At 44.2% G+C, this 23,961-nt stretch overlaps 3 protein-coding genes across 6 annotated transcripts; 2 read left to right on the top strand and 1 right to left on the bottom strand.

The window, feature by feature from the left end:
- Positions 1–1,661: 1,661 nt before the first annotated feature.
- USP30 (ubiquitin specific peptidase 30) lies at positions 1,662–13,554 on the top strand. 2 transcript variants are annotated; one of them, XM_072879728.1, is made up of 13 exons: positions 1,662–1,820; positions 2,108–2,217; positions 3,168–3,350; positions 4,612–4,715; positions 5,592–5,690; positions 6,442–6,481; positions 6,746–6,840; positions 7,594–7,653; positions 8,748–8,834; positions 9,442–9,522; positions 10,578–10,797; positions 11,478–11,586; positions 12,683–13,554. In XM_072879728.1, exons 1-13 carry the CDS (start codon positions 1,750–1,752, stop codon positions 12,945–12,947), a joined length of 1,524 nt encoding a protein of 507 aa, XP_072735829.1. In that variant the 5' UTR covers positions 1,662–1,749; the 3' UTR covers positions 12,948–13,554. The 2 variants fall into 2 exon arrangements, with proteins under 2 accessions (XP_072735829.1, XP_072735828.1); XM_072879727.1 differs by having other exon boundaries at positions 6,439–6,481.
- On the bottom strand, positions 5,073–18,786 carry ALKBH2 (alkB homolog 2, alpha-ketoglutarate dependent dioxygenase). 2 transcript variants are annotated; one of them, XR_012045206.1, is made up of 6 exons: positions 18,364–18,786; positions 17,542–17,740; positions 16,984–17,399; positions 16,093–16,210; positions 7,153–7,264; positions 5,073–5,751 (listed from the first exon to the last, which is right to left on the bottom strand). XR_012045206.1 is itself a non-coding variant. In XM_072879732.1 (3 exons), exons 1-3 carry the CDS (start codon positions 18,569–18,571, stop codon positions 17,090–17,092), a joined length of 717 nt encoding a protein of 238 aa, XP_072735833.1. In that variant the 5' UTR covers positions 18,572–18,786; the 3' UTR covers positions 16,248–17,089. The 2 variants fall into 2 exon arrangements, 1 of the variants encoding a protein (XP_072735833.1); XM_072879732.1 differs by lacking the exons at positions 5,073–5,751; positions 7,153–7,264; positions 16,093–16,210 and having other exon boundaries at positions 16,248–17,399.
- A 21-nt stretch (positions 18,787–18,807) lies between these two features.
- UNG (uracil DNA glycosylase) lies at positions 18,808–23,656 on the top strand. 2 transcript variants are annotated; one of them, XM_072879731.1, is made up of 7 exons: positions 18,808–18,998; positions 19,593–19,793; positions 19,879–19,974; positions 20,747–20,844; positions 21,279–21,367; positions 21,618–21,796; positions 22,315–23,656. In XM_072879731.1, exons 1-7 carry the CDS (start codon positions 18,909–18,911, stop codon positions 22,453–22,455), a joined length of 894 nt encoding a protein of 297 aa, XP_072735832.1. In that variant the 5' UTR covers positions 18,808–18,908; the 3' UTR covers positions 22,456–23,656. The 2 variants fall into 2 exon arrangements, with proteins under 2 accessions (XP_072735832.1, XP_072735831.1); XM_072879730.1 differs by lacking the exon at positions 18,808–18,998 and having other exon boundaries at positions 19,433–19,793.
- Positions 23,657–23,961: the final 305 nt, after the last annotated feature.

Below are 23,961 nucleotides of genomic sequence, written 5' to 3'. Positions count from 1 at the left end.
TAAAGGAGCTCAGCAGTTTATTTGGAATGAAAGCCAGCCTGGCCCATCGCAATTAAAAACATGAAAGGCCTCTGTAGATAAAACTGGTCTACCAACACCTTCCTGCAAGATTTATGTTTCCTCTTCAGAAAATGTGGGTTAAAGAAACTGTAGTTCAAATCTTTATATGATCCAACAAGTCCGTTCAGTTTCACTGGGTAAAATATTGTAGATAAAGTCAGTACAAGGGGAGGAGTTACTGAACTGAAACTTCCAGAGGAAAGCAGTCATGGCGAGCCTGCATCAGAGCGGTCTCAGCAGAGCAGCCTGACTGAGTTCCAGGACGCGATTTATCCACAGAACATGAGTTCACAGAGACTCTGGGTTGCTTCTCCCAAAAACTTGCTAGAAAATGGCATTTTTCAAGCAGAGTTTTGGCTTATACATTCATTGCATAAGCAACAGGTTTCTTTTTAGAATACAGCAGCTAAATTACTTTTCTACTAAATAAGGTCCAATTTTCCGGTAAGTTAAGGGTGTGAGATTTGGCCTCTATGCACACTGGTTCTTTTGTCTCACGTGTTTAATGAGCACGAGGCAGGCGTGAGAACGGTACATTGCACACTTATGCTGCAGCTGTCAGGACAACTGTATTTCTTCACATCCTCCTTCTGTCTGTTGCTCCCGCTTCTCTCAGCCTCTTGCTGTCTACTCTCCTTACTCTCCAGGCTGCTCTCCTCTTACGAACAGCCTTCTGGCACACGTGGAGCAATGTCACGCGAACAAGGACTCAGCCAGAAAGACACACAGGGTGCACCACACACTTCGCTAACAAAGGTCGTTAGAATTAATCTGGGGAGGTGTGAAGAGGGAGACTGTTACCTGCAGGCCCACAGACACGATCAGCAGCTGCCATCTCGAGGTGCTCTCGAAAGCTGCATATGTCAGTCATTCTGCCTGCAAGCGCTCCCAGATGCCTCCTCTCCTGGCACTGACATGAAATGCTTCTTTCTCTAAACGATCCCCCAAATGCATCAGTTAAAACCAAAAACTAACAGCACTAGGTGGGGAGCAGACAGAGCGGGGCCCTCAAATATCAGGTGCAGAGGGAGGGGGTGTCAAGGCAGTATGGAGGAGCCTCGGGGCTGGCATCTGCTATGTGGCGACGAGAGCTGTTCTCTCTCCATGGGGTTTGGACGGTTTCACAGAATCATAAAATCGTTTAGGTTGGAAAAAACCTTTAAGACCATCAAGTCCAACCGCTAACCCAGCACTGCCAAGCTAAACCATGTCCCTAAGCACCACATCTACACGGCTTTCAAATACCTCCAGGGATGGTGACTCAACCACTTCCCTGGGCTGCCTGTTCCAGTGCTTGACAACCCTCTCGGTGAAGACATTTGTCCTAATATGCAATTTAAACCTCCCCTGGCGCAACCTGAGCTTGCGGGATCTAAGTGTCCCACCTCTTCCCCACAGCTTTGAGCCAAGCCCCCCAAAGCCGGCGTTCCCTCAGGAGGGCCGGGGCGCTGCCAGGGGATGGGCAGCGCGGGCCGCTACACCCGCCTTCCCCCGGCCTTGCCCGCTTGACGGGCCGGCCCGGAGCAAGCCGCTGCCCGCCCGCCGCGGCCTTAGCGACCAGCCGCCTGCTGCCGCCCGTTGCTAGGGGCGGTCCTCCCGCTAACCGGGCACCCCGCGCCACTTCCGGCGCTCCGCCGCCCCGTCCGCCGCGCCGCCTGCCCGCGGGGCCCTGGTTCCGGCGGGGGCGGGATGCTGCCCGGCGGCGCCGCGGAGGCGGACGGGGCGGTGCGGCGGCTGCTGCGGGCCGGCGCGGCGGCCAGGTCAGCGGGGACGGCTGGGGAGGGGGCGGCGGGCGGCCCGGCCCGGTGCGGGCGGGGGCCACGGCGGCGTGGCGGGGCCAGCGGCCGAGGCGGGCCCTGCCCTTCCCCGAGCCAGGCACCGAGCACCGGGCATGATAGCGGGAGGAGGACGTCAAAGCATGCGGGAGCGGCGGGAGCCTCCCGGGCGCCCACCGCCCCCCCCCTGCCCCCGCGGCCGTGTGTCCGACAGGCGGCTCCGCAGCCAGAGGTAGCGAGTCCCCGGTTGTTTTCTTTTTTTCCCGTTCCAGGTATAAAGCGATGAAGAACTGGGGCGTTATCGGGGGGGTCGCCGCCGCTGTGGCGGCGGGGATGTACGTGCTGTGGGGTCCCATCACCGAGAGGAAGAGGCGCAGGACAGGTAGGGAGGGCCGAGGAGCTGCAGCCTGCCTCCGGCACGGAAAGCACGGGAAAATAGCCCCAAAAGTTCCTTCTTCCGTGCGTTTCGGTTTCGTCTGGGCGCTCTCCTTGGCGTTGGAAACGCACCTATCTCTATTTCTTATTGTTAGCTTCCGTACGTTATTGTCTCTTGCTAAAGACAACGTTTTGGTCGCTGTCCTGTTTAGAAATGTAACAAGTTAAAAAAATACGTATTGAGCAAAGGGCTTTTGTCGCTTACGTAACGTATTAATTGTATCGACATTTTTCTAAAGTTGTGACTCATTAGTCATCTTTTAGTGACTTGTGACAAGTTTGTTACTGAACCGCTGCAGATAACGTGCGTTATTTTGCAGTTTGGAATGCAAAATAAACGTGTTCTTCTTGAACACCAGTACAAGAGAAGTGAAAGTCTCCTGCTAAGCGGAGCTGTACAGAAATACTTCTTCTTAATCCTGGGCAACCCAGGAGTTTTCGTAACACCGTCCTAATCCGAGCCAAGGAGAAAGCTTCACCAAAGCGCACAACGGTGCCGCAGTGACCCCACGGGCCTCCATACGCTGGCACAATAAGGGGCTCCTGCACTGTGTATTAGAACCAAGAGTGGTACAGTTTGGATGGTGACTTGCAGATAATCCTGAACCTTAGTGTTGTTGATAGAAATCTGTTCCTATCGGGGAAAAAAGAGTATTTTTCAAAGAAATTTTACGACGGTTTTTTACAGCGGTGTAAGTCTCGGAGACCACCGTGTATCTAAACACTTTACAGTATGCTGTTGTACATACCAGGGTCTTCTAGTTTTCATTGGGTGCAAGTACCAAACAAATAGAAATACTTTAATGTAATTTTAATACCTAACACAAGACTTGCCACTGAAAACTAGAAAGGTTTTCCTAGAGTTTATAGTGTAAACTGTTACGCTTCTATTTGCAGGGCTTGTACCTGGCCTTCTTAACTTAGGAAACACCTGTTTCATGAACTCTTTGCTGCAAGGCCTGTCTTCCTGTCCGTCTTTCATCAAGTGGCTGGAGGAGTTTACAGCACAATACAAGACAGACCAGAACCAGCCTGCTGAGCACCAATACTTGTCACTTACTTTGCTGCATCTCCTAAGAGGTACTTTAAGGTTAATTTTCATGTTGTGATACACTAAGAGGAAAATATTTAGCATAAATGGTATCGTTTCTAGCCTCCCTTCCTAAAGAAAGGAAGATCATATGGCCTTGTATTCTTCTCTTTTTAATTTCCCTCTACTAACTTTGAACTTATTGGCCAAGTTCACCCAAATTTCACAGAGGGGTGGAGATCCAAAAGGTGTTAAGTTACTGTACCGAGCCGGCACAACGCAAGGCCCGGCTGCATGTGTCCCCAAAGCTGTTTATTTCTTGGCCAACAGCTGGAAGGTTTCAGGTGTTGTTTGACTCGCCTGGCAATCGAGAAGCAGGGGGCAGCCAACCCAGCATGGGGCACATTGCTCCGAAGAAGCTGTTTGCCAGCAGGGTGAACAAATCGAACCAGAGGGCAACAGTGGTGCTGAAAATGTGGTTATGGAACCCGTTGCCACAGGCTTTAATGTATTTGCTGTTCACAGAGTATTAATGGTTAAAACAGGATGAATATGGGCTCAGTGTCATTGAAGAAACAGGAAAAATATTATCACAATTAGATGGACACTCAGAATTCTATATAAAAGAAAAAGAATGCATTATAAAATAACTTAAGCATTTTTTTCCAAGCTTACTATTTTATCCAAAATATGGATTATTAAATGAGATACTTTGTATGATGTTGGATACAAATGTTAAAGCACCTAAGCCCAAATTGTTAACCCGTTTCAGACTTGTCCCTGTGCTAAATTTGTGCATTAGTTACATCCTATTTAAGCACCCAAAATGCTGAAGCAATTTCTTGGCTCTCCCTGGCTTTCCTCACAGGGCTCTGTTTTAAAGGAAATCCATTGGAAGTTCTCCTGTCTCAGCATACTGTTCATACGAAAATTGTGCCAGTTAATCCTGTACATTTAACTGATGTAAGGGTTTCTGTGGCATGTAAAGTACCAATTTTTACCCAATCCACTAGTTAAAATTTGTCTTTCAGAGAGTGTTTAAGTTTATTCTCTCTGTATCAGTTAGTTGAGAAACCTTTACATTTGCATGTCTTAGATGAGGAGAATGTATGCAGTCAGTTAGCCTGAGTCAGATGAGAATGGTAATTAATACATACTAGTTTGATTGTCATTGTCTACCTGTCTTAATCAAGAATAACTGCTGTAATCGATTATATGATGCTTAAGTAACATAAAGTCTAAAATAAACAGATTTGTGTTCTAACCATTCTTTGTGGCTCCCTCTAACATTTTTAAATGCAATGTCTCTAGCTTTATCCTGTCAAGAGGTAACAGAAGATGATGTCCTGGATGCAAGCTGCCTGTTAGAAGTTTTAAGGATGTACAGGTGGCAGATCTCATCATTTGAAGAGCAGGTGATTACAGAATTCAAGTTAGACTGCCTGATACACACCTCAGTGCTTAGATATGGAATAACAGAGAACTGAAGCTATGGTACTAATAGCCCTGAGTGAAGCTATGGTACTAATAGCCCTGAGAATCTTTGCTGTAGTGAAAAGTTTGCTTTAAAAAGTGAAGGCAAACAACCATGTGATTGATGAATGGCGTTTCAGTTTGCTTAGATATTCAGCATGGAAACCCTGGCTGCTTCAAAACCTCATACCTAATTACCATCAGATTTGGTACAATGGAACCAGTAATATGAAAACAGAACAGATACAGCCCTAAATGTGCTGTAGATAATGGGTCTATGCTAATGTGCCACACTGCTTCGAGGGATGGACTTCACTAACATTTCCAGACTTAGTTACATGTAACAGACAAGATTGCTAATTCTTGTTTGCAGTATTTTCAGCCCCTAAGTGCAGCTGGCCAATGAACTCGATCAATTATCTCACTCATGAAATATGGTTCTCTTTTATACTTCAGAGCCAAAGCAAACAGCATAGATTTCAATTATGCTTTTATTGAAATCAAGGAAAGTAGGCATTTGTGCATTCATTTTTCTTTTTTTCTCCAAGTATTTATATGAGAGTTTATATGACCCAGAATATATTTAATAATGTGTGCTGTTACAAAGTTCAGCTTTATAGAAAAAGCTTTTTGGCAAAACTGCAGCAGATGCACAAATGATTACTATTAATACATAAGGTGGGCTATAAGCAGTAATTTTTCCTTTAATTTCCTACTGCAATGATGTAGTCATATATGTATCAGTACTCCTCACTCCTCAGTATGTTTTGATGTCTTTTGTTTTCACGTCCTCTAAGTCTTATGCCTCTATTTAATAGGATGCTCATGAACTATTTCATGTCCTTACCTCTTCATTAGAAGATGAACGAGATCGTCAGCCACGTGTGACACATTTGTTTGATGTGCATGCGCTGGAGGTGACTTCTTTACCAATGTTATTTCATTATCAGGAGAAGTTTCCATAGTCTGCCTAGATTCCTAAGTGTGTCAAGTACAAAATGTCTGTTTAGAAACTGAAGATATTTTCATTATGTTTACAACACTGTTCTTTAGTACTCTGATAGAAATGAATCAATAGGTCAGGCAATCTAAAGAATGAAAAATGTTTTTTGTAAGCAAATGTATTTGAATTTACAGTGATCCCACTTTCATGAGGACTTTTGCATTCCTAAATCCATTGAATATAGGGATTGAAATACTAGCACAGAACAGCAGTCCATCTGAGCAGTTACTCTTATCTGTAAGAGTTGACACATGAAAGAGGTTTGAAAACTGCAAAATGGACATTTATGGAATAGTCCATTTGGAGGTGAAATTTATCTTATCCTCCAGTTTAGTGGTAAACTTAATGCAGACGGAAAGTTTCTATCTCTTTTTGTCTAAAATATATACAAAAGGTTTATAAAATCTGTTATGCTTTTATTTTAGTACTCTGAGGCAGAGAATTCTGCAGATTAATTATTCATTTTAGTAGAAGTGTTCTTTTTGTCAATTATAAATTTGTTGCGTACCAGGTTTTTTGGCCTTCCTCAAATATAAAGAGACACTAAAACTGCCGCAATTGTTCTCATGTCAGAAAAGCGTATTAGGGATGAAATAAGAACATATTTAATACTTAATGATTTCTAAGGTAGGGTTAATGAAATCTTTTATCTTCCTCTGTAGCAGCCAGAAATAACCCAAAAGCAAATAAGCTGCAGAACAAGAGGTATGCTTTTTTCCATTCTGAAATATGAATATTCATAGTGTAGTCGCTTTGTTCATTAAGGGGATAATACTAATTGATCTTTGTCTGTATTGGACTGAAATATATCTCTTCAGCTGTAAAAAAAATCCATTAATTATTTGTCAGTGGGACAGAACATGTTTTAGAGCAGTTACTTTTGTTACTGTGGGCCACAAATGTGGCATTGTAGTGATGAACACAGATATTTTTTGAAAATAAAACGACAACTTCAACTTTGTGTTTCAGGGTCTCTTCCCCCTGTGTCAAGTCACTGGAAATCTCAGCATCCTTTTCATGGAAGGCTGACCAGCAATATGGTTTGCAAACACTGTGAGCACCAGGTATAAGAATGTGTGTCTGGTAATACGTATACGTGAAAAAGGATGTGTGTGTTCTGAAACCATCATCCCTTGTTTCTGACATAGTTGCTTTAAGCTCCAAAGGTTTGCAGGACTGACAGCTTAGACCGTTACTTTTTCAGGTACTTATTATAGTGTTGGTGATGAATGAGAATGTATCACTAAATATACTGAAGAAAATTAAGTGTGATCCACTTTGTGGGGATAATAGCTGTCTTATCAGACAGAATAATAGTTGACTTGTTATATTTAGTATTCAGTACCACAGCTATCATATACTGAAAATCCACTCACACGGGTGGTGTTTTAGGACGAGCTATTCATTCAGCACGCAGCATTGAGATTGCACATGCAAAGCCAAATTAAGTTGCAGTCCTGTTGTCCAGAGTAAGGAGATGAAGATAACCTGGAAAAAGAAAAAAAAATACAGAAAGTAAATCTCATTTGTAGATCAACCCGTAAGAGTACGTTTAGTACTTTTGCTTTTCAAAACCTTGCAAACAAATTTAAGTGAGCAGGGGCAGCTTCAGCAGAAACAGCCTAAGAAGCACCTTGTGTACCTAGTGTTCCCTAGCACTGTGCTTGGGAAAGCGGGCGTTTCTGACCCTGTTCCACCAGATGATTGTGGATGGCTGAGGGCCTATGTTCATCTTCTGTGAGGTTGGGTTTGGTTTGTTTTTTTTTTGGATTGTCATAAATTTTAGCTCACTGGATATGTGAAAAATTTTCTTGCAGAGTCCTGTGAGGTATGATACCTTTGACAGTCTCTCACTGAGTATTCCAGCAGCTGCGTGGGTATGTATCCCTCACTGACGTGATCCAGCCAGTCTGCCTATCGCCTTGTCATCATAGCTTTATCTTCACTAGTGCCTTTTTAAGATGCTACAACCTAAGTGTAAATGAGTAGCTACAGTTTATTTTCCTGCCTTTTTATAAATGATCCTGTTGTGCTGATCCAGTACCTTATCACTAATGTGTTGGTGCAAATTACCAATTAGTACAAGAAGCATGACTTTGTTGACACCAGTAGAGTTTTCTGTTTCTCCTGGTGGAGTATTTGGTCCTTTCTGTGTAATTTGAACAGACCAGACCGTATCCAGAGGGCTGTTTCTCGCAGTCTTGGAAGGTGACCTTTGGGTGCTCTGTCTCTGTGGTGATAGTACACAAGTTACCCAATACAGGCTTTCAACTGGAAGTTGCTTCCGTTTCTTTTTGGCTCTCTGAAAAACTTCGAATGACAAAACGGCATCGATTTTGGGGGCAAAATGTGCAGGACATTTCTGAACTATAACAGTTTGTTACTTAATGTCTGCTAACGATTTGTCTTTCCAGACAAGTAGCAACTACTTGCACTCATGGAAACTCTGACTTGCACCTACAGAATACACTGCTGGACAGCTAGGATTGGGATTTGGACACACCTTCTGCTATTTGTGTTTTATTTTATACCATCATAGAAGATTATGCCCTTCTTACCTGGCAGTATGTAGTACAGTCTACAAGGAAGGATAGGAAGGAGTGCCTAAATTCAATTGAATGCTATATTTCTATGTAGAGGGTCAGAGTGCATAAAGTGACCCATGAAGTGCTGGAACTTTAGAGAAAAATAGTAACAGGGCCAGGAATCTGTAGTTTAAAACCATACTAAAGGAGCTATTGTTCTTATCTACAGGCTGCAATGTTTTCCATGTTAATCCAGGCTAAGGAAGAATCCCCATGGTTAGTTATGTTACCAGTGTTCTATACTCAAAGCCATTTAGTCAGTTTTTTCAAGAAATAAGTCTGCAACTCTCTAGTTTCTATGGAAGAAATTATGAAAAATCCTTTCACAAAATTAAGTGGTATACACCCTAAAATTACTGCAAATAATTTTGGTTTTTCGTACTAAGGGTCGCCCTATGACGCTGGACCACTGCCTCCATCATTTCATCTCCTCTGAATCTGTAAAGGATGTTGTGTGTGACAACTGCACTAAAGTATGTAATTTTAATTTGTATAACCTTCTAGCTCAGTTTTAAGCCTGCTGACAGAATTATGGTTTCAGTTTTCTACTCCTTTCTTCGTGACTTCAGGAAAGCCTCTAGCCTGCCTGGGATTTCTTATATTTAAAATGGAGTTCTTATCTCATAGAATATTTTGAAGGTTTATTTATTACTAATATTACAAGATTTACAAATATTTTAGTCTGTAATTACCAGGTATTATTTAGATAATATTTGGGATATTTTTTCTGTTCTCGTATTTTAAACAGTATTTTACAGGTACCTGTAATTTGATGCTAGCACAGAGCCAAAGTGGCTTGTTTGAAACAGACAGAAATGGCATATGGCTACACATCAACCTGGAGACTGGGCTTGTTCTGTAAATGCTCCTTTCTGCTTGATTTTGGTTTAGAATTCTGATCATTAGGATAGGCCAACAATTCTTAAGAAAGTTCCCAGAAAACTGTAGGAGTAATTAATGTACTGAGCATAGTTCTAGATAGACAATTGGTTTTGTCTGCAGTGTGCAGACCTGCACTATTACATGTAACCTGATACAGCAGGTAATCAAATGCCTTTCTTTTTTTCCCTTTGATTTCAGATTCAGGCAGAAGGGACTCTGAATGGACAGAGCATAGAAAACCAGAGAACAACATTTGTTAAGCAATTAAAGTTAGGAAAGGTGAGGCAAGCTAACCCTCCAAATCTATTTTTAAATCCTATTATACAGTAATTTCTTTCTTTGATCTCTTTGCTTGATGTCCACTTCTTGGTATTAGACTACTTTAATGTTTTACTTAAAAAAGTAAGCTCATTTGTCAAATATTTGTAGGCATTGAGGCCTCAATTCAGCAAAACACCAAACTCTATAGCTTAAAGACTCTGAGTATTCTACTGTTATTCAGCAAAACACTTAAACGTGAGTTTGGCTCAGTGGCAGTTCACATGTCTTACATTAATTCTTGATTTCCTTGGTAAGTGAAGTGATTCATATATACCATGTTTGTAGGATCTTTAGCAATTGCATGTTTCAAATAAATTAAAATGTTCTAAATACAGCTGGTTTAAACAAGTGAATATGGTGCTAAACATCAGGTGTAGTTTATATTAGAAGCTTTTATTATTTTTTGCTCTGTAGTCATACAGTGCAGAGGACAACAGGGCACTGGTCTGCAATTAAGAGCCTCAGGTGCCATTAATAATAATCTGTACTTATTGATAGAGGTTAACCCTGGCATGACTTTGAATGTCAGATGTTTATAACTACTTTCTTCCCCTGGTACTCTCACTGTGCAAAGCCATTACTTATTGAGTATTAGCAAATGTCTTACAACAACTCGCTCCAACAAATTCCAATCCTCATTTCTACCTCACAGATCAACAAGCTAAATTAGATTGACAAGTGGGTTTTTTAGGAATGTGCATTGTATTTTTATTGATTTTTCTTCCATTTGGAGAAAACGATTAACATTGGCTATCTATCCTCCTGCCTAATGAGTGAGCAGTAGTGGCATTAGCAGAAATCTCAAGAGAGTTGTGACTTAGTGTCATGTCTTAGGGACACTATTGCCAATAAGCTTACACACAGATATAGTAGCACATAAGGGAACGCTTCAGTGATGTATTTCCTTATCCACTAGACTTAGCAGTTTAGTTAGTATGCTTTTAACTTGAACAGCTGCTTCTCTTCATTTAAAATGTATTTTGACTCTCCTTTTCTATGGAACATTGCTGAAGCTCCCTCAGTGTTTGTGCATCCATCTGCAAAGACTGAGCTGGTCAAACCAAGGCACTCCTCTGAAACGTCACGAGCATGTACAGTTCAATGAGTTCCTGATCATGGACATCTACAAATACCGCATTCCTGTTCATAAATCAAACCAGAATGAGCTAAATCAGAAAAACTCTGAAGAGACAACACCTGGGACAAAGGATGGGATAGCAGTAAAACCTTCAGGTACATTTTGAAAATAAAATCTACCAGGTATTTCTGTGTTGCAATGATAAAACATTCTGATCTGCAGAATGAACATAAGAGCAGTATCTTTATTTGGATCTGTGGAAAGAGGACAGGTAGAAATCCCCTTCCCAGCAAGCATTAGGATACCCTGTTCCAAGTTTACAGTTCAGTTTTGATAATTTAATTTGGTCCTACTAAATATTAAAAAAACTTATGAACAAACAAAAAAATCCCAGGTGGCATAGAACTCGCTGTTTTATGTCCAAAGGATGAAGGCATGTTGAACTTGGGAAGTCCTAGGGTTTATCTTGTTAGTGATCTCTTCTAAGGCTTCAGGACAAGCATAGAAAGAATGCTGGGAGTGGTGACTTCTTAAAAAACAATTAGAAAATCTAGCTGTAGTGGGTCTGTCATTTAGGCAGCTCAGTATTCTATTTAGTTGGGATTTTGTAAACATAGTAATTTTCATATTTGTGTCATGTAAAAACAATTACCACTGTCTTTGGATATTATACTCCTCTGCATCTCTTAAGGGATCGTGATACATAATGAATTAAAGTAAGTAAAATACCTTCATATTCTGTGATGAAAGGTACTGCAGGAACAGAAGCACTGTTATTAGCAATACTAATAGTAGCATTTAAGTTCAATTACTGAATGTCTACTTTCTCTTGCAGATGCAGAACAGCCATCTGGTACTAAACCGCTCTTTATGAATGGTGCCTGCTCCTCTTCATTTTTAATGTCCTCTGGAACTTTTCCACTTGCTGCATTCCCTGCATGCAGGTAAGGTAGAGATTTGTACCCTATCTTGTAATTTCTGTCCCTTCAAATTATGTCCTCCTTTATTCTGTCTTTATTATGAGGCTGCATAGTCACAGAATTTAACATCTATCCTAGCTCCTGTGCAGAAATTTTTTGCTTTTCTCTTGGCCGATTTTTAGTGGTTGTCTTTTGGCTCCATTTCTCTCCTAGGAAAGGGAGTAGAGCATACTACAAGCAAACTCAAAAATCTCCTTTCTCTGGTTCATGGTGCAGTAAATCATCTTCTGAATAGCCACAATCTTATTCTTGCTGTTTTCTTCTACCCCTTCCTTTCATTTTTCCTCTTACTCTGATTTTAAAACTATTGCAAGAAATCCATAAATCTTACAGATTTTTTTCAAACATTATATTTAACAAGCTTGATTTAAGTTGCTGCTGCCATGATTCTACTTAGTAAATCAGCCTTGATGCTTCTGCTGATAATCTGTTTCCTTGGCCTTTGAGAACGTTCACTTATTTTCATGCTGGTGACCAATGTATAGTTAGTTCTATACCACTTCTTCTATCTGCCATTGCGTATTTTCCCCATGGGGAAGACAATTCCCACAGTTACTGTGTGAAATAAGAAGCCTGGAAGCATTTTGTGCCAAACATTTGTTATGAAGACAGTTATAGAGGAAGTCCTTGAAAGTGTGTCCATTTTAGCTGTGGGTTACCTGCTGCAATTTTACCTCTTTTCAGTTAAAAGCACATTCTTCTAGAATAGCTTTTCTGTCCAGTAACAGTCCTTTAAGAACTAAATACTGGCACATTGGTAGATTTGATGGAAAATGCTGTTGCAAAATTCAGTCCGTTATGGTGCTCAAAATGTAGTAGCCCTCTGTAGCATAAACTTTTAAAATAAATGGTTCTGTTTTCTCAATAATAGAATAAGGCAGCACTGTAGTGAAGACTTGGTATACTGAAAAGTAATTGCAAGGCAGTATGTCTCTTATGGAACCATCTATTTGCTCTAAAAAGAAATTGCAACTGAAGACAAAGCAAGTGGGACTGCTTCTGGTATATGTGTGATCCATGAGGTCTGCTGACCCTTTCCTTTTTCTCATCTGTCCTTCAGTTCCCCTGTATACCTTTACCGTCTGATGGCAGTTGTAGTTCATCACGGAGACATGCATTCTGGACACTTTGTGACTTACCGCCGCTCTCCACCTTCTCCTAAGAACCCACTCTCTGTCAGCAGTCAGTGGCTATGGATTTCAGATGACACCGTTCGCAAAGCTAGTTTGCAGGAAGTCCTTTCTTCTAGCGCTTACTTGCTTTTTTATGAGCGTGTTCACTCAAGGGTACAGCACCAAAGCTTGGAGTTGAGGGCTGAAGAGTGATTAAGAGAGCGGAAGAAGGACAAAAACTGACAGAATTCCTCTAATGAGATCTACGTTGCACCTCCTCTCCGTTATGCAAATAACCCACCACAGGCCCTTTAACTTTCCCTCCCTCTATGGCAATGGCTGGCTCCTGCTGGGAGTTGTGTTTCCTACCAAAATTAGGCTACCCAAAGTTGGTCTGCTAACGTTGTGCAGTCCAAAGTATATCTGTATTAGAGAAGCATTTATTCTGTTAGGTAGCAATTTTGTCAACATCACAGCTCTGAAACAGAGATTTCAAACAGGCTTCCCAGGGCTCTATTCCATATTCTGACATGTATGTAAATTTTCAAAGGAAGATGCTTAATCCTATACATTTCACTGCAGACGTTTCTGAACAGGGGAGCCCCAGAAGCAGTTGATGGGAAGCTACTGTTATCAAAGGCAATGATTTAAGAAACAAAGTGCCTTGAGCTTATTTGAATAGTAACATTACCGTTGTCTGAGTCCACTGCATGTCAGTTGTGTTGTGATAAGTGTCTCGAGATGATGGGATGAACTACTAACGGAATCAGATTTCTCTTGATATCCCAGCTACTCAATAAAGTAAGGCATCTCTACATAACACGCACGATCCAAAAAATTACTTCCCTGTTCACATCATTTTCCTAATATTTTAGTTCTTTATACATCATAGAAGTACTTCCGCTGATTCAAAGTACAGTTTCCTTTTTCCAGGAGAAAAGATGACTTTTTTTATTTATTAAGAGCCAAGACCCTGATTAATTGCTCTGTATCTTTGGAATATAGCTGAAATCAAGAGACAGAAGCGTTTGCTAGCAATCAGTATTGTAATTTCTTTTGTCACTATGAAACTGTTGAATACAGTTGCTGGTTGCATCGACTACAACTTTTCATGCTGTGATTTCAAGGCTACTGTAATGGGTGTTCTAGACTTGCACTTCCTATTTTTATATAAAACTGCCATTTCTCATCAACCATTCAGATACATGCTGTCTGGCTTGCAGTTGAGCTTTAGAGCTTGTACCAGTTGCGATTGTGAGCCGAGACATATAGCAACCCAAGCATCCTTGTTAAGTTAGAGTATAGACAGTTGAATCAGGTGGGCACTTACTTGTCTTGTGAAGTAGTACAGCAGTCTGAAAATCTGTGCATTAGATACCCAGATTGCCATATAAGCAGAAGTAAGGTGTACTTTGCTGCTCTGGATCGTTTGACGTGTAAAAAAAAAAAAATCCCAAACAAAGGGAGGGACAAGCAGCAAAAATTCTCCTTTTGACTGCTTTTAAATTACCGGGAATAAAGTGTAGGCTATTTTTAGCTCTTTTTTATCCTTGTAAGCTTGGCAGAAAAGAAGACTAATTCATCAGACAAGCTTTTTCAGTGTAAACCAGCAACTAAGCTTTCAAATGGTAACAGCTGTCTTAATAGTTTTTTAGGGCAACTTTGTACCTCGTATGTTCATGTTGCTGCCCAAAGCTCATAGACATTGAGTTCCTTAACGGGAGGCTCAAAACCAGCCAAAATAGGAATGGTAATGGATGTATATGAAAAACTATTTACACAACTCATCATTCCAGAGTATGGATCACAATTCCTGCTCCAAGTAATGCTCACAGTACATAAAATAGTCTATAAATCCACCGATGTACTAGTTCCTGAGAAGTCTCCCCGTCTGTGCTAGGCTAGCACTAGCATGTTTTTAACATATTTTAAGTTACGGAAAAACAACAAGAAAAAGAAAAAACCTAGAAGGATGCGAAATGCCAAAAATGCCCTGGCCATTGAACTAAGACCTAACGGACTTGCAGAAGGTAAGAGAAGCAAGCTCTCCATTCTGGGCAGCAGGGGTGTGCAGTAGGAGCTCTGTAAAGCAGTGCTGGGTGTCACCTAAGGAAAAACATGCAAAGCACCTAGCTCCAGCAGGTCTACCATTTGTACTTCAGAACTTCAAAACATTTCCACTGCCAGCAGTGTATATTCTGCAATACCTATTCTCAACAGGGTCTGTTTACAGTTTTTAACTCTGAATTTTTGTGAAGTTCATCTGAACAGGTCACTTCGTTTGGGAAGCAGTAATGCTGGAGGTGGGTCAGAACATATGCACACAATGGCCTAGGTCTTAAACGCATTGGGACATAAAGCCACATATTACTGCAAGCTTGCATGTTCAATATTATTTTTCTTTCCCTTTTGCATAAAGCTGCTTTCCAGCAGGGGCCAGTTTGATGAGAATGAAAGCACAGTCACTGTATAACTGAAACTGCTCAGTTTCCCTCAGCTGCAGATTTAGTCTGAAAGCTTCCTCAAGGGCTATAAAGATGAGGGTTGAGTTGTCAGCATTTGTTCTAGCTTTCATTGTTAGGAAGGAGTAGACGGTCTTGGCTTAGCCCTCAATGTGAGGAAGAAAGCAAAGTGTCAGCACCTCGGTCCTGGTCCTGAGCTGTGCTAGGTAACTCTTAGCCTACTGTGAGCATCAAAGACCTCTGCAGATGTTTGCCACCCAACCCTAACCTTTTGAAGTCATTCGGCTCTGTGCAGGCACATGAGGCTCATCAAACGCTTTTACTTGTTACTCACGAGCTTCCATGGTGGAGAAGGTGTTAATAAAATGTAAAAAGTTTAAAAAACATCAGATAAGACCTCCAAGACAACATCTGTGTTTGGATTATTCTTGTCTTATTTTGTGCATTATTTAAAAGTGTATGATACTATAGTCAAACCACTGCAGTGCTGTTTGAAGTTGCGTTTTCACTTCAGGGTATTTTTGTAACTGTACAGTAGCAATAAAAGAACAAACTTATTAGAAAAAGTAGCTGTTTACATGTGGTAATGTCTCGAAACAAAGACCAAGCTGTAAGCCAAACCGCATTTGGTGTATGTGACAGAAGCAACACTTCACGTTCTCTGGATAAGAAGCATTCATATCTGGATAAGAAGCATTCATAAGAAGCTCTTCACGCTACATACAGCATTTTCTGGTAGTGGCAGAGGGTGGGAAGTACCACCTCGAAATTGTCTAAACAGACATTAATTCCATAGCCCTAATGGACCTACCACTGAAGGATAGAGCCCATAATGAATTCAGATGCTCGAAGCCGGGTTACACAGGGATCAGTTCACATTCTCGCTCAGTACTTACCATTGCTTGATTCCGCAAGACCTGTTGGTGACTTTAGACGGTCTTTCCTTGTTTCAGCAGGATTCACTGTCGGCATGGAAGCTGACATGATGGCTTTCAGGTAGTCAGAATGGTATCCCTAGGGATAATTATTTAGAAAAACAGACACTCTCAGAAGTTATAGCCTTTCACGCTGCATTGTCTGTATAAATGGTCCAACCCAGTCTTTCACCAAAAGGTCATTTTATGCTCCCTGGTTTCTGTACAAAGAACCTAAGGAAGAAGAGGCCCTCTCCCTGTGCAGTAGCACCTCGTGCTTCCTCCTGCCCCACCACGCTACTGACCAAAAGAACCCAGTCTCCCACGTCAGCAGAGGAGGTAGAACAGCAGGGGAATATAAGCAGACAAAAGTCATACTGACGGTAAAACATGCAGCCAGCCATGTTGCACTCACCATATGCATATCTTAGCACTCCTCTTTTTCATGTCAGTCTCATTTGTATTTTATTTTTAAAAAAACAAGCAAACCATAGCTCATTGACAGAGCATACAAGAAAGTGTCACCTGTTGAACAGTATCACCTTCCAGGCTCACTCTAAATGATTACATCTTGTACTTTATAGTATTTATATCTATTTACATCTTGTACTTTATAGTATTTTCACTGCTATCTGAAGGATAAAGAGTATTTTGATCTTTTTGGAAAACTGGCTAGATTAAGATCAGTTGAGAACAAACTTCCCCCTGAACAAAACAAGGGTATTACTCATTAAAAATAGGTATCAGCAGGACTACAGCAACATTTCATGGAGAAGTAGTATTCTAGGCATTTAAGATCAGTAGTTGCAGTCTTTATTAGCAAGTTACTAAGTATGCTATCTCCCCTCCTGGTTTAATTTGTTCATCCGATACCTTGGATCATCAAAGACAGTGGTTGAATGAGAAACTGACGGTTGTGCCAGGGAAGAAGGCTTCTATTTTCAGAGACAAAAGACCTGGTGCTTAATTGCTGAATATTTCACTTCTTGGCTATAGTCATCACTTTCCGAAATGTGAGGTTGATTCTTGGGGCAAGTACTCTCTTGCGGGTGGGCAGGCTGTGGTACCAATACACGTTGGTGGGGTATTTCATCATCAGCAGGCTACCATGGGCTAGCTGCAGTTTGATGGGCTGAATGTGGCGAGTTGCATTTTTCCCTCTGGAATCACAGTGCCTGAAAACAAAGTCCCTGCAAGCTCCGAAGGACACAGACGCAATCGGACTGCGTGGAACCAGTTCTCTCTCGTCATCTCGATGTTCACCTATGTGGTCCCCACCATCTTTATATCTGTACACAGAATAGATTAGTTAGTTCTTCTACCAGTCCAATTAAGGGAACGTCAAACAACTCCTCAGCAGTCTATCAACAGTGTTGCACAAGCAGTTTTTCATTTGAACAGTTGCTTGATGCAACTGGAAATCAGACATACCTGTTAATAAGGACAAAATTAAAAGTATGTCCTGTGTCCAAAGTGATGCGATCTCTGATACGGTTGAGAACTGGGATCCATGGCTTAGGAGAGAAGGTAACGCCCGAGTAAGTGTATGTTAACTCAGGATCTCCATAGGTTACCTGCTTCCTTGGAATGTCATGCCATTTGCCAAACACATGCAATTTCGTCATTTCACCTGTTTAAACAACAAATGAGAAGGATCAAAACCAACTCTGTATTACCTCTGAAGTTCACAGGGTCAACATTCTGCTCGATTTGGAGCTTCTGTGAATCTCCAGTGGGACAACAGAAATGAGGATGCTTATGACAACCCAAAAGCTGTCATCCGTGTTCAAGTGTTTCTGTCCCAACAAACTACTTAACACTCAAATCTGACACTGCCTTACTACCCCCCTTGAATGGGATGAACGGAACTAGCACTCCCATCATATTCTGTTGTTGAATTAATGTGACCGGGGATATCTCATATACTACACATACCAACAAACTCCTGTCACCCTTGCAGGACTACCCCGGTTCTTTGGAAACATTAAAACATGGATGAAACCGCTTGGCACACACTTCAAGCTAAGCAAAACTAACTCTGCAGGATCAGACCTGTGCTTGCACTTCACTGCGCAGGGCCTGACTTGGCAAACACTAGACGCCTGCAGAAACCTCTCCACCATCTGGCAGCTCTGCCCAGGCCACGGGAATCATTCCGGGACTCGTCTTGGGCGGGAAACGCTTCACCGGGTGGGAGCACGGGGGGTGTGCATGGCACCCGGAGCTGGAAGCGGGTCCCCCGATGGCCGTTACCTTCGAAGTACTCCACCTCCTCTTCCAGCTGCTGGAAAATCTCGTCAGCCTCGGCCTTGCCGAAGAGGAGCCGGTAGTCACAGCTCAGGCCCTCCGCGCGGATCTCCTGCCAGGGGAGCTGCCCCGAGGCGGGCTCCTCCCGTCGCGGCCTCTTCCCGCCGCCGCCCCCCGCCTCCCCAGGGCAGCGTTTAACCACGTATCTGTCCATCAACACCCGCTCGGAGGCTCCGACAGCGGCGAGGGGTTGCGGGGACGCCCGTCTCAGCGCGGGCGCCTCCTCCCGGCAGCGATAACGGGAGCCACCCCCTGAGGCAGCGCGGCGACGGCGGGAAACCCCGGGCCCCTCAGCGGCCGCAGAGGGAGGGGGAGAGCGACGCGGGCGCGCATGCGCCAGGGAGGGCCTGCCCCCTCCTACGGCGGGCATCCCCCCTCCCGCGCACGCGCGCGCTCTTGGCGCCAAATCCCTGTGCCGCCCACCTGCCCGCCGACTCGCGCGCTACCGCTGCCGCCCCTCACAGCTGCCCCTCGCCCGCTCCGCCGCCGCCATGATCGGGCAGAAGACGCTGCACTCCTTCTTCAGCGCCGCGCCGGCGAAGAAGCGCGGCCGCTCCCCGGAGCCGGGCGGCGACACCGAGGTAGCGAGCGGGGGGCTGGCGGCGCCGGCGGCCCTGGGAGGGGGAGAAGGGGCTGGCGGCTGGGGCGGGGGGGTCTCGCGGCTGGGGAGGGGGGGTCTCGCGGCGTTGGTGGCCGTTGGGGCGCGCGGCGCTGGCGGCCTTTGGAGGGGGGAGGGGGCAGAACACGCGCCGCGCGGCCACTTCCAAAAACCGCGCGCTCCTGGCACGCCTGACTGACCTGCCAATCGAGGCCACGCTCCGCCGCTGCCCAATGGGTGCTGAGGGCCGCCGCCGCGTCACGGTTATTAGGCGGAGCGGCTGTCCGCCAGCTGTGGCAAGCCAATAGGGAGGAGCGTGCTCTTTCTCGTTGACCAGTGGGGAGCGGGAGTTTCGGCTCCCGCTTGTGGGCGGGACCCGCTTGGCGCGGCGGCCAATGGGGACGGGCCGGCCGTTGTTTTGCCGCGAAATACCCGCGTGTGGCGGGGCCGCCCCCGATGGGCGGCGCGTGGCGGGGGCATGGCGGCCGCTCGGCTCCCGCTGCTCGGCCTGGGCCTGGGGCTGGGCCGCGGCCTCCCCCGCCCGCTCTGCAGCCTCCTCTTCGCTCGCCGTTTCCAGGCCAGTGCCGCGAAGAAGGCGAAGGCGGCGGGAGATGAAGCGGGCAAGGCCTCGCCGCTGAGCCCGGAGCAGCTGGACCGGATCCGCAAGAACAAGGAGGCGGCGCTGCAGCGGCTGGCCGAGCGGAACGTGCCCCCGGGCTTCGGGGAGAGCTGGCGGCAGCAGCTGGCCGGGGAGTTCTCGAAGCCCTACTTCATGGAGGTGAGTGAGCCGGGCCCGCCCCGAGCGGCGGGGCTGCTCGGCCGCTGTCCCCGGGCTGAACCCCCCCCTCCCTCTCCCCCCGCAGCTGATGGCGTTTGTGGCAGAAGAGAGGAAGCGCTACACGGTCTATCCGCCCCCCGAGCAAGTCTTCACCTGGACGCAGATGTGCGACATCAGGGATGTGAGTAGAGCCGCAGGCGCTGGGGAGAGGTGGGGCTGTCAGTCCAGCTGCTGGCGCCTTTAAAACGATTAAAACGCACAAACACATTCACTGGATGTGTGGTCTCGTAAGCTTCAATCCGTGTGATGTGGATGCTGTTGTTTCTCTCGCCTAACTTGTAAATCCTGGCTTCTCTTTCATCTTTGATACTGAAATGTGTATTTATTGCTTTATTACCCTCACTGGCCGCAGAATTTCCTTTAAAAATTGAGTTGGACTTTTGACCTTATTTCCAGTGTTACCAACTTAATGTAGTGCTTGACTTGGATCTCGTACATCTCTTGCTTTTTTAATTGATCTGTAATGAACTATAATTAAAAATAATGACAGCGTTTAAGGTAATCCCATTGCCAGTAAGCTGTGTCAACAATATCACAGCAAGTGTGACATAAAACTTAAAAGGTGAGGAAATCTACTTGGAAAATACCTTAATAAGGTGTTTTATTGTGGCTCTTTGAACATGTTGGTCTTTTGCACTCAAAATATCTTCATGATCTTAGCAGCAAAGCTGTGGTGATGTTAATCCTTAGCATTAGGTGGGGACTGTGTTCTTAAACTTGTTTATAATGACATGTCAGTGATTTAACTTCAGTTAACCCCAGTTCCTGGGGTTTTTTGGTTTTTTTTGTCTGTGTGTTTGTTTTAGGCTCATTTATAAGCCTTTTTTTTTTTTTTTCCCTCTTTTGGGAATAATACTGATTATAACTCAGTGCTAACTAAGGTCTGCTTTCAGGTAAAGGTTGTCATTTTGGGACAGGATCCGTATCATGGACCTAATCAAGCTCATGGGCTCTGTTTCAGTGTCCAGAAGCCTGTTCCACCTCCCCCCAGGTATGAGAGTGCTCAATTTGCAAATTCCCTTTTGCTTTCCAAATTATCTGCAGTTCTGTGTTACTTATGGCCGTGAGTCAGATAAGTGCTAGGAGGCGTGTTGCAACTCAGTAGTTTGAGTTGCAAACAAATTTGAGTTGTGCATTGCCTAGAAAAAACATCACTGCAAAAGTATGGATAATTCTCTATAGTTTGGTATTCTGAAGAGCATGCTGGATGTAAATTTGCATTTTCAGTTGTGCTGATACCGTCTCATTAAGCTCACACAAAGGGAGGTCCTTGTTACCCTGCTTCTACAAATGGCTTTATTATCTTAAATGATAAGATTTAAATCAATACTCTTCTTCCCTAGTGTAACAGCAGTAAGTGGTGCTGTTTGCTCTTATCTTTAAACGTGCATATTAAAAAAAACTTCTGGTGGTTTTTGTTTGCAGTTTAGAAAATATTTACAAAGAACTGTCTACGGATATTGAGGACTTCACTCATCCTGGTCATGGTGATCTAACTGGCTGGGCCAAGCAAGGTGAGTTAATAGACGCTCTAGTAACGTATCCATTGTAGGTCATCAAGAAGCCTATCTAGAAAATGGATTCATGGTTGGAAATGGTCCATCTGTGAACGAGAAAATAAATTCTGAGTGCCTGTTGCTTAGCGGGTACCTTAGAATGAAAATATCCCATTTTTAATTTATCATTCCTTGGGGGAAGCAGGAAAAAGCAGTTAACGCTGGATTCTGTTTCATCCTCTGTCCCTCTGCTTTGTTTGTTTGCTAGGAGTGCTCCTACTCAACGCTGTCCTCACGGTGCGAGCTCACCAGGCCACCTCCCACAAGGAGAGAGGCTGGGAGCAGTTCACGGATGTGGTGGTGTCCTGGCTCAACAAGAACTTGCATGGGGTTGTCTTCATGCTGTGGGGAGCCTATGCCCAGAAGAAAGGCAGCTCCATTGACAGGGTACAGGTTACTCCTCCTTATCTCTTCCCTCACTCATTATTTTTTTTTCTTCAGTTGAGTGGACGCTAGAGGGCACTTCCCTTACAGAATTGGGGTTTTCTCTCTGCTTGAACTCTGATGTCAAATTCAGTTGCCCTTCTGTTCCAACTTAGCCTCTGCCAGAATTAAGCAACAAAAGTGGAGCAAGTGTAACCTTCTGTTGTCAGAAAAGCATCCAGTTGAGGACAGAACTGTTTTCTCTAGGAAAAGGCTCATGAGCAAGTATAAAACTTGCTGTTAGGATTACAGCAATTGAAAAATGGCCAGGGTATTACTGCTGCTTTACATAGTCCATCCTCCTGTGCTCAGTGGGACAAAAGTCTTGGTCCTCATAGCCAGTTCTTTGGGTCCCCAGGCTGGTGGCTGAGGAGGTGTAGAGAGGAAATCACACCTGCTTGGTCGGGGGAGAAGCAGCCAGCCTTGTCCGGGGAGCAGAAAGCATGCAAATCTAACGAGCGGTTTCCTCTAACGCTTTACAGAAACGCCACCATGTCCTGCAGACGGTTCATCCCTCGCCTTTCTCTGTCAACAGAGGGTTTTTCGGCTGTCGGCATTTCTCAAAGACAAATGAATTGCTCAAGAAATCTGGCAAGAAGCCCATTGACTGGAGAGCGCTCTGAGCTGTGCGCAGAAGCTGGTGGGGTCTAATGGTTGGAAACAGCCCCTGTTTCAGGGGCTGTCTCGTTTCTGAAAAACTTTTGCTGACCTGAGAATTACTCTTTGGATGTTGATCAAGGAACAGATGACCAAACTTTCAGAGATGTTATATTTTTTTAAATGTGTTTTAGAGAGCAGATTGGAGAGTTGCATGGACAACTTCTCTGCTGTTTGAACAGATCTCAGCCTAGTTTGAAGCAAAGGGAAAAAAAGATTCTATATTCTGTATTAATTGTGTTCTATATTAATTTGTGTTTGTTGTAATGGGAATGTATTTTCAGGCTCTTGTGAAGGGATGTCAATTCTTACAGGTGAAGCTGTTCAGCTTTTGTAAATACCCTGCTGCACCTCCTCCCACTCCTTTGCCTCCTACTGTGCAAATCCACACTTCATATTTGGGGGGTGTGGAGCTGATTCTATGGGAGAAGGGGCAGATGCTTTTGTTTTTTAGCTTTTTGCTACAGATTACAAGATTTATTAGAAATATGGCCTCTTGGCACGGTGAAGACCGTACACTGTCAGAAGTGTTACTTCGTGTATCCATACTCTCAAGATTTCAGGGTTAATTGCCCCAGCAGCTGAGGGGAGACTGACCAAGGCTCTGGTCGTGCTCTGAGGTTTTTGTTGGTATTTAGAGAGGAAAACCATAAGTTGTTTGGGTTTTTTTTTTAGATTCTTACTGGGTGTGTTAATCACTTGGATGACAGGTGAGCTGTGATGACCACAAACTTTGTGGTACCTGCTGATGGCAGCTGCGAAGGTTTGTTCATCAAGATCTGCCATTTGGTGGGTTGACAGATGCAGATTATTAAAGATCTTTTAAGATCTTAAACCAGAGGGATTTATGTACTTTGCCTTCATAAGAGCAAATCGAGGTTTCTAGCCCCTGTTGGAAATAGCTGTTGGGACTTTCAGGATGGAGATGAGAGGTTGGACTTAGCACTTCTGGGTTTCCAGTCCATCTTTGACTTCATAATTGTTTTAATGGAAGTAAAGTGCCTTCTTGGTTGGGAAATTACACTGGTTTTTATAGAACACCCCTGTAAACCTTTTTTTGGTATTTGCTCTGATAGGTAACACTAGTACAAGTGAAGTTTATGCTTTCTGTGGCTGTGTTGTATTTTTTGTTTGTTTTTCTTCCCCGTTTGTTTTTTAAATAAAAATTACTTTGTTTATGTTGTGGTGTGATCTTACATTGGTAGGAACAATGCAGGGAGGGGTGCCTGAGGTGAGGCCCTGGCCCTGCAATGGCTGCTGGCCGGGGGGGAGGGGGGAGGCCCTGTCTCCCCCTTGGGGAGGCAAAGCTGCAGGTGCTGGAGCTTCTCCTTCTTGTCCCCATGACCGGGCGTGGGGCCAGGGCACCTTTGTCCCCCAAGGATCTGGTGTCCCCCACCAGCCATGCCAAGGTCCCCCCCCCGCTTTCCACCCCCGCTTCCAGCAGAAGTTTTCCAGGCGTGTTAGCAGGGAAA

The sequence above is a fragment of the Ciconia boyciana genome, chromosome 15, assembly GCF_034638445.1.
Source record: "Ciconia boyciana chromosome 15, ASM3463844v1, whole genome shotgun sequence".
Taxonomy (NCBI): domain Eukaryota; kingdom Metazoa; phylum Chordata; class Aves; order Ciconiiformes; family Ciconiidae; genus Ciconia; species Ciconia boyciana.
This window is presented reverse-complemented; position numbering and strand designations above follow the sequence as displayed.